This window comes from Mustela erminea, chromosome 6 (assembly GCF_009829155.1).
Source record: "Mustela erminea isolate mMusErm1 chromosome 6, mMusErm1.Pri, whole genome shotgun sequence".
Classification (NCBI taxonomy): domain Eukaryota; kingdom Metazoa; phylum Chordata; class Mammalia; order Carnivora; family Mustelidae; genus Mustela; species Mustela erminea.
In genome coordinates, this window is record NC_045619.1 from 513,298 (window position 1) to 525,700 (window position 12,403).

Here is a 12,403-nt window from a genome sequence, read left to right on the forward strand (position 1 = left end):
ACCTGCACCCTCTGCCCACTGAGGGTGCGGCACGAGAAGCAGGTGTGGTCCTCTGTGCCTGGGGGGTGGGGGGGAGACTCAGGCCCAGGGGCCGCAGCCCTGGATGCCCCTCAGCCAGGGGCTGACCGAGGGGGCAGCTGGGGGGTGGGGGTCAGCGTCCGGAGGCCGGCCCAGCTCCGCAGCTGAAGCCGACCCTTCCCCAGGCTCACCGGCGCCCCCACCCCGACCCCCAGCCAAGACATCCTCTTTGTCCCGATCAGATTTAAGGCTCGTTATTTCCTGACGTTTGCTTCAGTTCACTTTAAGTTAAAATTACCTGAGTAAAAAAAACTTCAGACATTTTTAAAAGCCAAAAACACAATCTCCACAGGCCACGGTGCATGTCCGTGGGAGCAAGATCGGCCCGGCTGCCCCGCAGGGAGGGACGCTCCCCGGAACCACCACGGAGCGGCTCCGGCCCTTCCCAGACATGCCGGCCGGGAGCCCGATGGCCCAGACCCCTCCGCCGGGTGTGCCTGGGCCGGGGCTCCTGCGGCCAGCCCAGGAGAAGGCACAGTGAGGTAGGGGAGGACTGGCCGTGCCCACCTCGGCCCCTCCCCCGCCAGCTGGTCCTGACGCCCTGAGAACCCCGTGAGGGGGCCCTGCAGGGGCCAGCGATGGGGTGGGGGAGGGGCTGCTGGGAAGCCTGAGCTCAGAGCAGTTAAATAATTCTTTATTTGGGCGGGTTGGGGGAGGGCAGGGGTGGCTGGGCCTGGACCCCCACGGGGGGTGGCACCCAGAGCTCCTGGGGGGGATGGGGGGTGGTCCCCTGCCGTGCTGGTCCCTCCTATTTGTGCGGCCGGGCTGAGGACACCCTCTGCAGACAGTACTGAGCGACAGGCAGCGACAGGACCAGGCTGGTGGCGCGGCGTCCCATCCAGTAGAGGCCGTAGCCCAGCAGGCCCACGAAGGCAGCCTTCATGGCCAGCCGGGACACTCTGCCGGAGATGGACGGCGGGGGGACGCTGGGGAAGGGAGGGCGGGCTGGGCCTGGCTCGGGGGTGGGGGGCGTGCACGCGCTCCCCCGGCCCGGCCGCCGCCCTCCCCCCGCGGGACTCCGCGCTCGCGGGCGACACTCACGTCATGATCTCCTGGATGTTGAGGTCCGTGGTCCAGTTCTTCTCGATGCCCGGGACGTGGCCCATGCCCACGACGCCCACCACCACGGACGGGACGCACTTCCTGGGCTCAGCTGTGGAGGAACGGACGCATCAGCCCCGGCCCGAGGCCACCGGGCCCACCGAGCCCCACCCCGGCCCGCGGCGGCGGTCACCGTCGGAGGCGCGCGGCAGCTCGAGGCGCCGGGCCGCCTGCCGCAGCATGTAGGTCAGGTAGACGTCGCGCTCGGAGACGATGGTGCGGTGCAGGTCGGGGAACTCGCCGATCATGTCCGCCATCATCTGCTCCAGCAGGTCCTTCTGCTTGCAGCGCTCCACGTCGTCCTTGCTGGGGGCAGAGGGCGCGTTGCCAGCCTCGTGCGGACGCGGCGGCCGGCAGGAGGCTGGCCGGCGCTGTTGACCCAGGGCAGGGACCTCCGCGCCCTTTGTGTCGGGGCTCCCGGGGGAAGGAAGGGCAGGAAGGCCTTGTTTGAGGAGGCTTAGCTCCTGACCCAGCGGGCCGGGCCGTCTTCCTGGGTGGGGCTGCCCGCGGGAGGCCGAGGGGCCCTACCTGATGGGGTCTGACAGGAAGCACAGGCCCCAGGCCAGCTTCACTTTCTGCCAGAAGGACAGCGCCGCGATGGCCCTCTTGAAGGTGACGGGGATGGGCCGGTCGCCCAGGTGGAACTTGCAGAAAGGCACCTTGCTGGCCTGGGGCAGAGGCTAGGTGTTGGCTGGGGACGCCTGAGCCCTGGGCAGCTCCCGGGCACCCCTCCTCCCGGCTGACCCCAGGCCCACCTCCTTGAAGGCCTCCCTGAACTCGCCACCAGGAGCCATGCCCAGCTGCTCGGTGATGTGGGCGGACACTTTGAGCAGCAGCATCTGCATGAGTCCGGACATGACCCCGTTCTGCAGGGGAGGGGGCCGGTGTTCAGCAGCCACACGGGCACAGAGCACAGGTTTCCCCAGCCGCGAGGGGAGGGCCCACCTATGCTCTGGGGCTGAGTAAGGGCTGTGGACAGGTGCCGCATCCACAGCGGATGCCCCTTCCCTCCTGCCCCTCCGGCCCAGACCCCAGCTCCTCTGTCCGTGTCCCTCTGACGGGCACATGTCCCTGTGGGAGATGTACGGGGGGGGGGGGTGGGGGGAAGGCCAGCCAGCACCCCGAGACCACCCCTTCCCCTTTGCCGAGCTCCCGGGGTTCCCTGTCCGGCTCTTCCCGGGGGGGTTGAAGGTCCCCCGCCCCACCTCCCTAGTCTGAAACCCAACACAGGCGCGCCCCTCTCCCGCCCCAGGCCAAGTCCCCTGGGCGCCTCTGCACGGACTGGAAGGCCGTGTGCTCGCAGGCGGGCAGAGCGGGCAGCCCGGCTGCCTGGGGAGGGGCGCCCAGCCCGGGCCCCCGACGCCGCACCTGCCTCACGGCCTGCTGCAGCTTCTCCAGGCTGATCTCCTTGGCCTCCCGGAGCAGCGCGCCCTCGTCCATCTTCAGCATGGACACGCGGTACTGGCAGAGCTCCACGACCACCACGTCAGGCTGCACTTCCCGGATGGTCTGCAAGGGACGAGCCAGCTCAGCCCGGTGCCCCGGGCCCAGCACGGACCCCGACGTAGGCCACCTCCGCTGCCGTGCCGACGACACGCTTCTTTAAATGACCGAGGAAAGCGACACAACAGGTCCGCGCGTTGCTGAACAGAAAAGCCCACGAGGCCACGCGGGCTCCGCGGTCTCCGCAATCCCCTCTGGGGGCGCGCGTGTCACGCAGGAGGCGTGGTGGCTGCCGGGACGGGGACGCTCGGCCGAGACCAGCCCGGCGCGCCGGCCTCACCTTCACCACGTCCTGCCTGCTGTCGTCGCTGAAGTGGGCCGTGCCCACCACGTACACCCTGCTCCCGTCCTCGGCCACCAGCTCGGTCACCGTGCGCGGCAGGCTGGGCCGCTCTCGCCGCCGCCGCAGCTTCATCTCCAGGAGGAGGGTCAGCGCGTCCGCGTCGGCTGCAAGGACAGCGCGTCAGCTGGGGCGCGGCACCCTGGCAGCCAGGGCACCCCGTTCTCAGGGCTGGGCCGTGCGCGGGGCCCAGATACGCACAGGGGCCCGCGTCCCCAAGGGGGAGCCCCAGCTGTCCGAGCGTCCACGGCATCTTGAAGCACGGAGCCCCCCCACCCCAGTGAAGGGTCTCCTGATGGGGCTCCAAAGACCCTGCCTGTGCTCCAGAGCCCCTCAGAGACCCCCAGCCCGGGGCTGCCCAGGCCACTATCCGCCAGACTCAGGTCACCCAGGCTGAGCCCCTTCTGGCCAGGGAGCTGCCCCCCCCCCCCCCCCCCCCCCAGCCCAGAATGATCTCAGGGAGCACGCACACAGGTTCTGGGATTCTCCAGAAAGCACCCTGGGCACCACCTCTGAAGCCCCCACTGTCACAACAGGTTCCGTGTCAGCCTGCAGAGGGAAGGGAACGTTGGAGTCAGGCCCACCCTCCCGGGGGCCGGCCTGGGCTCAGGGCACGTGTCCCCAGGGGCCCACCAAGGACTTGTGCCGCTGCTCCGTGAGCAGCCCACGCCCCAGCACTCACATCTCTCTGTGATAACGGCCTTGTACGCAGCCCGCCCTAGGCTCCCTGGCCCGAGCTCCCCCTTGGCTGACCAGAAACACCCCAGGAACCCACACGCACAGAAGCAGCCAGTGATCCAGGCTGCCACGCTGCGGGGGGCGCCCACCCTCCCTCAAGCAGCTGGCTGGACCCTGAGCCCGAGGTTGTACAGGAACCCCCACCCCCCACCCCCGCCACCGCGTCTGGCCCAGGGCTCTGACCTCCTGGGGTGGCTGCTTCTCCTCCCCCTCCATGGCTGGGGAGCGGCTCCTGCACCGTTGAGCGAAGCCTGAGGAGACAGAGGAAGCACATTCGCACCCAGAACCCCAGGGCTGCGCACGGGGCTCAGTCTGTTTCGAAAGAACCGTAGTTGGGATCGCAGCCTCTGCCTCCCGGTCAGTCGGACACCCGTCTCCCTCCGGCTGTGCGGGTCCGCGGTCCCGCCGGCTGAGCACAGGGCCAGAGACGCCGGGACTGCCCTGGCCAGTGAACTGGGGGTCCTCCGTGTCACCAGGGACACACAACTGCCACAGACGACGGCCGGACCTCCAGGGCCAAGGGGATCCGGGGCCTGAGGCCTGTGTCAGGCCGCGGGGTTCTGGACACCCCGGGAGACGGCCACACCGGCCACTCAGGCTTCAGCCCCGCTTCCCCAAGACGCTGCGGGCAAGCTCAAGGCCGGGTCTGAGTGCACGGGTGGCGGGCACGCTCAGGGAGGTGCCCCTGGGGAAGTGTGGCGCGTGGCTGCCGCCCGTCCGGTCAAGAAGCCACCCCAACTTGCCGAAAGCCTGGCGTGCTGTTGTGTTTGGCTCCAGAGTCGGCCTCCGTCACATGGGCACTAGTGGACGGAAGGACCGGGGCCCTGGGACGCGCACCCGCCCGAGCCCCGCAGACCTGGGGGGCTGTGCGGTGCTCCCACTGTCCGGCCCTGCCTCTCGGCATCTCGTGAGAGGAGGCAGGCCCGTGGCAGAGTAAGAACCTGCGTCAGGTCCTCCCCCGCCCCTCGCTGCGATCACACAGCTGTGGGGAGCACAGACAGGGCTCTGTCCCGCGGCCACCACCGCCAGCATCTCCCAGCTCCCCCCCAGCCCTTTCCTCCTGGGCAGCCAGCGGGAGGGACCTGCCGCCTGCGCAAGCAGCTCAGTGACAGGGTGGGGCTCCCTCCGATTTGAGCAAACCCCTGATCCGGTGTCCAGGGCCACCGGGACAGGCCCTGGACCTGACCTGAGGACGGCCAGGTTCCTGAAAGAAATACAGTCACAGCAAGGGTCAGAAAGAAGACCTGGCTCAGGGCCAGAGGAGGCAGCCAGGCCCCCGCGGGAGGCAGGTCAGCAGAGAAGGGCAGCTGGGGGGGGGGGGCGGGGAGGAAGGGCCCCTCCGAGCACTCTTCCCTGAGCACCTCTCGTCCAGGACCCCCAAAGCCCCCTCTTCCCACTTTACAGATCGGAGCTCCCCACCCAGGCAAGGTGCCCGCGCGAGTGCCAACAGGAAGCGGGGCCGAGGCGGAGGGCGGGGCGGAGCCGGCCGGGAAGCTGGGCCTGCCCCTCCTCAGGCTCCGCAGCCGGCCCAGGAGGGCCCGCAGCCCGGCTCTACGCAACAGAGCAAACAGTTCTACTTCCGGGCAGCACGAGGCCGCCAAGGTACGGAGCAAACTTAAGAAAACATCCTGTGCGCCGCAGGGAGGCTCCCGGAACAGCCAGCATAGGGGAGGCCACCACGTCCTCGCTGTCCCGCTGGCGGGTGCGGTGGGGGCGGTTCTGGGGCACCGCCTCCCGCGCCTCGAGCTCCGGCCGGACCCGCCCTCTGAAGCCCAGGAAGCCCGAGCAGGCAGCGGACAGGCCTTTCTGGGCGCGGGTCCCGCCTCCTGAGGGGGGTGGGGGAGGGCGGACAAGCCCCCAGGCCTTGGGCCAGGACGGCTGACCCGTGCACCACAGTGCCAACACGCGGGTCCCTTCGAGCTGTTCCCTCGCGGCAGCCGCGACCCAGCACTGGGAGCCGGAACTGGTCAGGCAGGAAGGCCACCGGGGCCCCCCTCAGCACCAAGAGTCCGATTCCGAGAAGCCTCTGTCCCCGATGGCCGCATCCACTCACTTTCCAATTTTCTGGTTTCTCTCGACTTCAGAGGCAGGGTCCCGGGCAACACCCTCGCAGGGTGTCATTTCAGGGGGTTGTTAACGTCCCCTCCACTCCCAAATACACAATTTAAAGATTTATGGCTGGGGCCCGAGCCCTCCCCAGCTGCCAGGAGGGACGCAAGGCCCCCACCCCTAGCCCGGAGTCCCGCCCCCACGGCCCTGCACCCACCAGTGGCCACCAGGGAGCACACGCGCCTCCTGGTTTCCTGCCACACTCTCTGGATCCACAGGTCCCACCAGTCCCACCACTGCATGCTGCGGTGACACCCTCGAGGGGAGACACCTGTGCCCCCTTCCAAATCCATACCCCAGCGGGCAGCTCTGCTCCTGGGCCATGGCCCAGCCACCACGGAACCTGGCACAAAGCAGGAAAGAGCCTTCTGCCAGATCCGGCTGCTACTCACACCCCCCCCCCCCCCCCCCCCCCCCGCCGACCAGCTGCCACTGCCAAGCAGGACTGCCCACGGAGACGTCCGGTGGCCGGATGCCTCAGCCGTGCTGCAGGGGATGGCCTGGGTTTGGCCAGATCTCAGGCCAGCCACTTGGTGTGGCCTGGCCCCAGTGAGGACCCTCCAGCCTGCTGGGACTCGGAGGTCCTGCCTCTAGGATGGAGGTGGTTGGAGCCGTCACCCAGCCGCCCCATCTGTTTGCTCCCAGCTAAAGACACGTGCCACGACGCAGATTTCACTTCAGCTGCTGACCGTAGACCTCTGTAGGCTTCCTCCTGGGTGGGGAGGAGCAAACCCCACGGGGCACTAAAAGAACCAGCAGTCTGGTTTCAGGGGACGATGGAACACGAGTCCTCCTAGGCTGTCTCCTCATCTGTAGAGGGACACACCGTGACCTGGCTCTGGAGATCGTCATCCTGCACACAGATGACAGCAGCAGAATCACCCACAAGCTTCCAGGAAAACAAACTCCAAAGTGGTGGGAGTTCCCAAAAGCCCCAGGAGGCCCCATCTTGTCCAGTACTCCAGGAAAGGGACCTACAGGAAGAGCCCCACACGCACTAGGGACCCACCGGGGGGCACAGCCCTGGGACAGCAGTCAGAGCAGCACGTTAAGTTGTTCTGCATTGGATGACATTATTAGCATCTGAAAATGTTTGGCCGGGCGTCCGTCTCAGTGTATCAGACGGTTCGGTGGAGTGGCGGAGGGCGGGCTCCTGCCGGCCCCAGGCAGCCGCCGACCCTCTCCTGGGTCCCACTGCTCTGCACTGAACTGCGCCCCCGACATTCATATACTGAAGCCCTCATCCCCAGGTGATGGCGTTTAGAGATGGGGCCCCATGATGATATCAGGGCCCTCATGAGATCTGGCCGTGTGAGAACACAGCGAGAAGACAGCCATCCGCAAGCCAGGAAGAAAACGTCCTCACCGGCGACCAAGCCCAGCACCTCGACCCCGGACTCCCAGCCTCCAGAGCTGTGAAAGAGTCCGCTACTGAAGCCCCAGCTTTGGGGTTTGTTGTGGCAGGCTGAGACACCCTTCTCTGCCCCTCTTGCCCCTCTAAAAACTGGAAGGCCACACACTGCCTCCCAGATCCCAGACTCCTTCTCGGTGTGGCCAAGACCCGCCCAGCACCAAATGGGGCCCCCGGAAAAGCCTGTATCTCCCCATCAACCCACTAGGCTTGCTCAGAAGGTCAAAGGTCCCAAACCAGAGACCGGTGGGCCGCAGGAATGAATGTGCCGCTGGGAGACAGCAGGATGTGGCCAAAGCCCTGACCTCTCCTCTGCCTCCACTTCTTAAGTAGGGGCACCCCTGGCCGCCGGAGAGCCCCCTGGGACCGCAGCGCCCGCTTTATGGAGGCGCGGCAAAGTTTGGGACTGAGATGGAGGACATATGCCAACTTGTATCTGCGCCGCAGGCCTGCTCGGCTCCTTTCCCAGCACACCCGGCTGACCCTCCTGGGGCCTGGCCACTGCCCAGGGCTGGGCCCCCGCACTGACCACCATGGTAGGGCGCTGTGTAGGGTCTGCCCACCCACGCTGCCAGGCCCTCTCCTGGTAGCCTCCGACACCACGGCCCCAGGGCCATTCTGCGAGACTGACCCGTGGTCCCGGGTCAAGGATCCCCTCCAGCCGTACTGCGAGGGGACGAGCAGGGGCGAAAGGGGCGGGAGACCCAGAGAGCGCGGAGCCTGCCCGGGGGGCGGGGCGCCCGGCGGCCGCACATCTCCCTCTCCAGGGCACCCCAAGCCGGCGGGATTCCGCCTGGAAACCACCCAGCCCGCTCGTGAGGCGCAGGGACCTCGGAGCGGAGCCCCCGGCGGCTCCGGGACGCCCACGCCCGGCAGCCTCGCCCCGGAGAGTTTCCGCGGACGCGCCCGCGCGGCGCTTGGCGGCACAGAAGTTGCACCCCGCGCGCGGCTGCTGGAGACGAAGTGCGGCGGTCGCAGGCCCCGAAGTTCGGCCGCACTCCGCGGGACGCAGCCGCGCCCGCCCGGCCGGAAGGGCAGCGGCCGGCGGCGCTCGGGAAGCGCCCGGGGTCTCCGGGGGGAGAGGCCGCGGCCCCCGGCCCGCCCCAGCGGAGCCCGCCAGCCCTCTCCCCGCGCCCTGTCCCCTGCAGCGGCCGCCGGCCCGGCCCCGCGCGCCCTCGGACAGGCCTGGGCGGACTCTTCCAGCCGCAGACCCCGCGCTGGGGGCTGACTGGGCCCGGCCCAGAGCGAGGTGGCCCGCGACCCCGGCCGCGACCCGACCCCGACCCCTGCCCGCCAGCCGGGGCCCGCGCCGCGCAGCGTACCGAGGCGGGGCGGCGCTCCTCAGCCGGCCTCCATGCGGCCAGTCGCCCCACCGGACGGGGCGGACCGGGGCCGGGACCGGGGGCGGAGCGGCCGGACGGGCAGGGGCCGGGGGCGGGCGGCGCGCGGCATGCTGGGAAGCGCAGTTCCACGCGCCGCCTGTCGGCTCCGTAGGCGCGCTCTGTCTGCGCCTCCGGACTACACTTCCCAGGGATCCGCGCGCGAGCGCCCGCGGACTACACTTCCCAGGGGCCATGCGCGAGGGCCCGCGGACTACACTTCCCAGGGGCCATGCGCGAGGGCCCGCGGACTACACTTCCCGGGGGCCATGCGCGAGGGCCCGCGGACTACATTTCCCAGGGGGCCGCGCGCGAGAAAGCCCTCCCAACCCCTGCGCCTCCGGCTTTTGGAGGAAGGAGGCGACTGCGGAGCCGTGAGTTCGAGTCCCCGGCCCTGCCAGACAGCCCGGCGGCCTTGCAGAGCACTCTTAAATTCTCTGAGCGCGGCTCCCAGTCTGCAAAAGGGAAGGTGTTCCCACGACGTCCACGGAGACGCTTTGTGTCACTCGCCCACGAAAGGGGCAGTCCGTAGTGGGATGGGGTGCGGAGGGCGCCCACGTGGCTCCACCTGGGTCGGGGGTGCCGAGACTCCCGCGCGCCGGCGCCCCGGCCATTCCTCGACTTGGTAGGTGCAGTCCCCTGGGAGGGCAGGCCCCGGTGGTCCTGCTGCCGACCAGGCTGAGACCTGGACCCCAAACCCCGGAGGGGTGCTCGGGGGCTAGTCTCAGGACTGGCGGACCCCGGAGAGCCTGCAGCCACGGGCCGGCTGCAAGCGGAGGGGTCCCAGCCGCCCCTCGTCGTCCCCATTTGGCCAAGAGGACGGTGGGGCGTGGGAGGGGGACTCCCAGGGCCCACGACCACCTCCAGTGGGGTGTCCCGAGGCCGCCTCCCTCTCCTCCCCACGTGCAGTGCCCCCGGCCGTGTGCCCCCACGGCCGGGGCCCTGGAGGGGGCCAGGGCGCTGCTGCCCTCGCCTGGGCCCTCCTCCGTCCTCAAAGGGTGGCTGTGGGGCTGGGCACCCTGTGGCTAGGGGCGTGCTGATGGCTTGCCTGCTGGCCAAGTCGACCCCGCCGGCTGTCCCCTGCCCCCAGCCAGTTCCACCGACGCCTGTGACCACCCCCGGCCATAGGACAAGCCAGGCTGAATGGGGGCCACTGCAGGGACTGCCTGGAGCAGGCCGCTGGCCCTTCAGTCTGGAGCTACCTGGGAGTGAGGGGTTAGGCCAGTCCAGCCCCTCCCCTCCTCTGCGGGTCTGGGCTGGCCTGACCCTGCTGGGACCAAGCACCAGCACTCAGAGCTGGGCACTGGGCTGCCCCTCAGTTTCCAGGATGAGAGGGCCTGGTGACTTGTAGGGGTCCCAGGTTCCCATGTTCTTTGACGGTGGTGGTCCTGGGGTCCTGCTGGTGGGGGAGATGATCCGCAGCCACTCTTGCTGCCAGGCTGGGCTGTTTGCCCGCCGAGCTCTGTGCAAGAGCCTGAGTGTGGGGCCTCCAGGCAGGTGCTTCCGGGCCAGGCTTGCTGCCCACCTCCCTCCGGCGGCTTCTCCGTCCCGGAAGGGCCCAGCTGGCCTCAGGGTGGCCTCGGTCCTCCCTGGTGCACGCTCCTTCTCTCCAGTTACCTTTCTGTCCCTCTGTGCCGGCTCAGGTCGTTTCTGCGTCCCCACCCTTAGGCTCCCTTCCCCGGAGAGCACAGGGGTCTGCCCGGCGGCGCGCGGTGGATCTGAAGTGAGTCTGGGGGCGGCCCAGTGCCCGCGCCCACACGGTGCTGGCGAGGCAGGAAGAGGCCCGCGTTCCAGTCTTGCCTGTGTGGGAGCCTCTCCTTTTCTGGGACCGGGAGAGTGGCCCCCAGCCACTACAGGGCCCTGGCTAGAGGGAAGGGGCGAGGAGAGGGAGCTGGTGTGGGGGGCCTTCAGACCGACACCAGAGACGACGGGGTGGCCTGCACTCACGGGCTAAGGGGCATCCTTGGCACCTGCAGCGAGAGCTTGGCCTCTATGGGACGATGCCTGCGGCGCTTCTCTTCCCCAGGGAACCAGGGCTCGGCCCAGGAGGAGGGCACTGCGCGTGCTCCGAAGGACAGAACTCTGGGGTGAGCGTTGCTCTGCAGTGTCCTGCTGGGCCTCGGCCCAGGGCCCAGGTGGCCGGTAGCCTGGCAGAGCCGTCTCCCCAGAGACACGGAGGGGGCTGCGCTGGGGGCCTCCGCGGCAGGCGTGCGCTCACCGGACTCAGACTTGTGTGCGGGAACATCGCTCAGCCTGCGGGCCCGAGCTCACTGGCAGGAGGAAGGGTGCGTGAGGCGTGGCCCGGGCAGCCGACGCTCCGGCTGGGCTCTGGGACCGTCTCACTGTGTGTGCTGTCAATGGGGTGCGGGGGCAGGCATGACCTGTGGGGGCCCAGCGGAGCTCTGCAAGCGGATGGGCAGGGTGGGGAGGCGAGGGCGGCCTTGGGCGGCTGGGGAGGCTGGGCGGACTCCAGCCCCACCCAGGGAGCCGCAGGGGGGCCCCGGCAAGAGCTGCCGCCCGAGTCCAGCATGACCAGGGTGCCCTGGGTGGGTACAGCCACTCTACTCAGAGGGTTAGGGAGCCCGCCGGCAGGGCGGGACCAAGGTGGGCGGGGGGGGGCGCTGCTGAGGGACCACGGGCTTCTCCTCCCACTTTGCAGAACTGGCCACAGGCCACACGTGGGCACGTGGGGTCCCTTCCCTGGACACTGAAAATGGTAAGGGCCGACCCAAGGGGCAGTGGACTTCCCAGCCTGGGATGCTGCCGAGAGGTGTCCCGGCTCAGGTGAGGCTGCGAGCTCTCTGGGGACAGGGCGTACCAGTGACGCCTTTTTATTTCCTGTTTTGACCTGGGGCCAAGTGGACAGTGGAAGGTTGGCCCCTCCCAGGGCTAATTCTTAGAAACAACAAACTCCCGTCTGCCCACCAGCCGACCCGGGGCCCTGGTCGCCCACCCCTCTGTGGGGCTCCCAGCCTCGGGGCCTCCTTCACCCGCCCCCACCCCCCAGGGCAGGTGCCCCACAACCAGGGGAGCTCGGAGCCCGCAGACGGTATTCGCGCGAGCCAGTCCTCGGCCTGTTTCCCCGCCTGCCTTCTCCGGTCCTTCCCATGGACACCCTCGTCCACTCCGGCTCTGCCTCCTGGTGCTTCCCCCAGCGGCCCCCAGCCTGGGCACGGCCTGCACCCCCCTTCCTGGGGCTGTGAGGGATGAGCTAGCTTCCTGGCGGCGGCTGTCTCCTGGTCGCAGGCCTCCGCAGCCCCGAGTGATAATAAAACCACGTTTAAAACCCGTGGAGGGATACAGTCCCTTGTCCGTGTCCCTGTAAAATGACCCAGCTCCGGGGAAGGTCGGCCTGCCCAGCTCCGGGCACCACGGAGATTCCGGGGCCTAGGCTGGTCAGGTTCCCTGTGTAGTACAACCCATGGGCCCATGCTGGTCTCAGCAGGCCCCCTACGACAGGAAGGCAGCCCTCACTGGCTCTAGGGTCCACAGGTCTCTGGCCTGGCTGTCCTGGCCACCTGGCTCCAAGGAGAGCATGTCAGGTTCTGGGGGTCAGCAGCCGTGGACCGAAGGCCCGGAAGACTAGCCTCGTCCCACCCAAGTCCCGGGCCCCGTGAGGAAGGCCTCCTGCCCTAGGGCCCTGGAGCAGAAGGGGCGCCCCCAAACCACATCAAGGGGAGCTCCTCCAGGAAGGGTTCTTGGCGTCCCTGTCCCCTTAAGTGCAGCCAGCGGGCCCCGTCCCCA

At 68.9% G+C, this 12,403-nt stretch overlaps 1 protein-coding gene across 2 annotated transcripts; it reads right to left on the reverse strand.

The window, feature by feature from the left end:
- Positions 1 to 192: 192 nt before the first annotated feature.
- On the reverse strand, positions 193 to 8,701 carry TRABD (TraB domain containing). Of its 2 annotated transcripts, none has more exons than XM_032345830.1 (10): positions 8,603 to 8,701; positions 3,944 to 4,011; positions 3,493 to 3,571; positions 2,963 to 3,129; positions 2,548 to 2,688; positions 1,935 to 2,045; positions 1,708 to 1,847; positions 1,313 to 1,485; positions 1,120 to 1,231; positions 193 to 977 (listed from the first exon to the last, which is right to left on the reverse strand). In XM_032345830.1, the coding sequence occupies exons 2-10, from the start codon at positions 3,974 to 3,976 to the stop codon at positions 827 to 829; spliced, it is 1,107 nt and encodes a 368-aa protein (XP_032201721.1). In that variant the 5' UTR covers positions 3,977 to 4,011; positions 8,603 to 8,701; the 3' UTR covers positions 193 to 826. The 2 variants fall into 2 exon arrangements, with proteins under 2 accessions (XP_032201721.1, XP_032201720.1); XM_032345829.1 differs by having other exon boundaries at positions 193 to 1,004.
- Between the last annotated feature and the right edge of the window lie 3,702 nt (positions 8,702 to 12,403).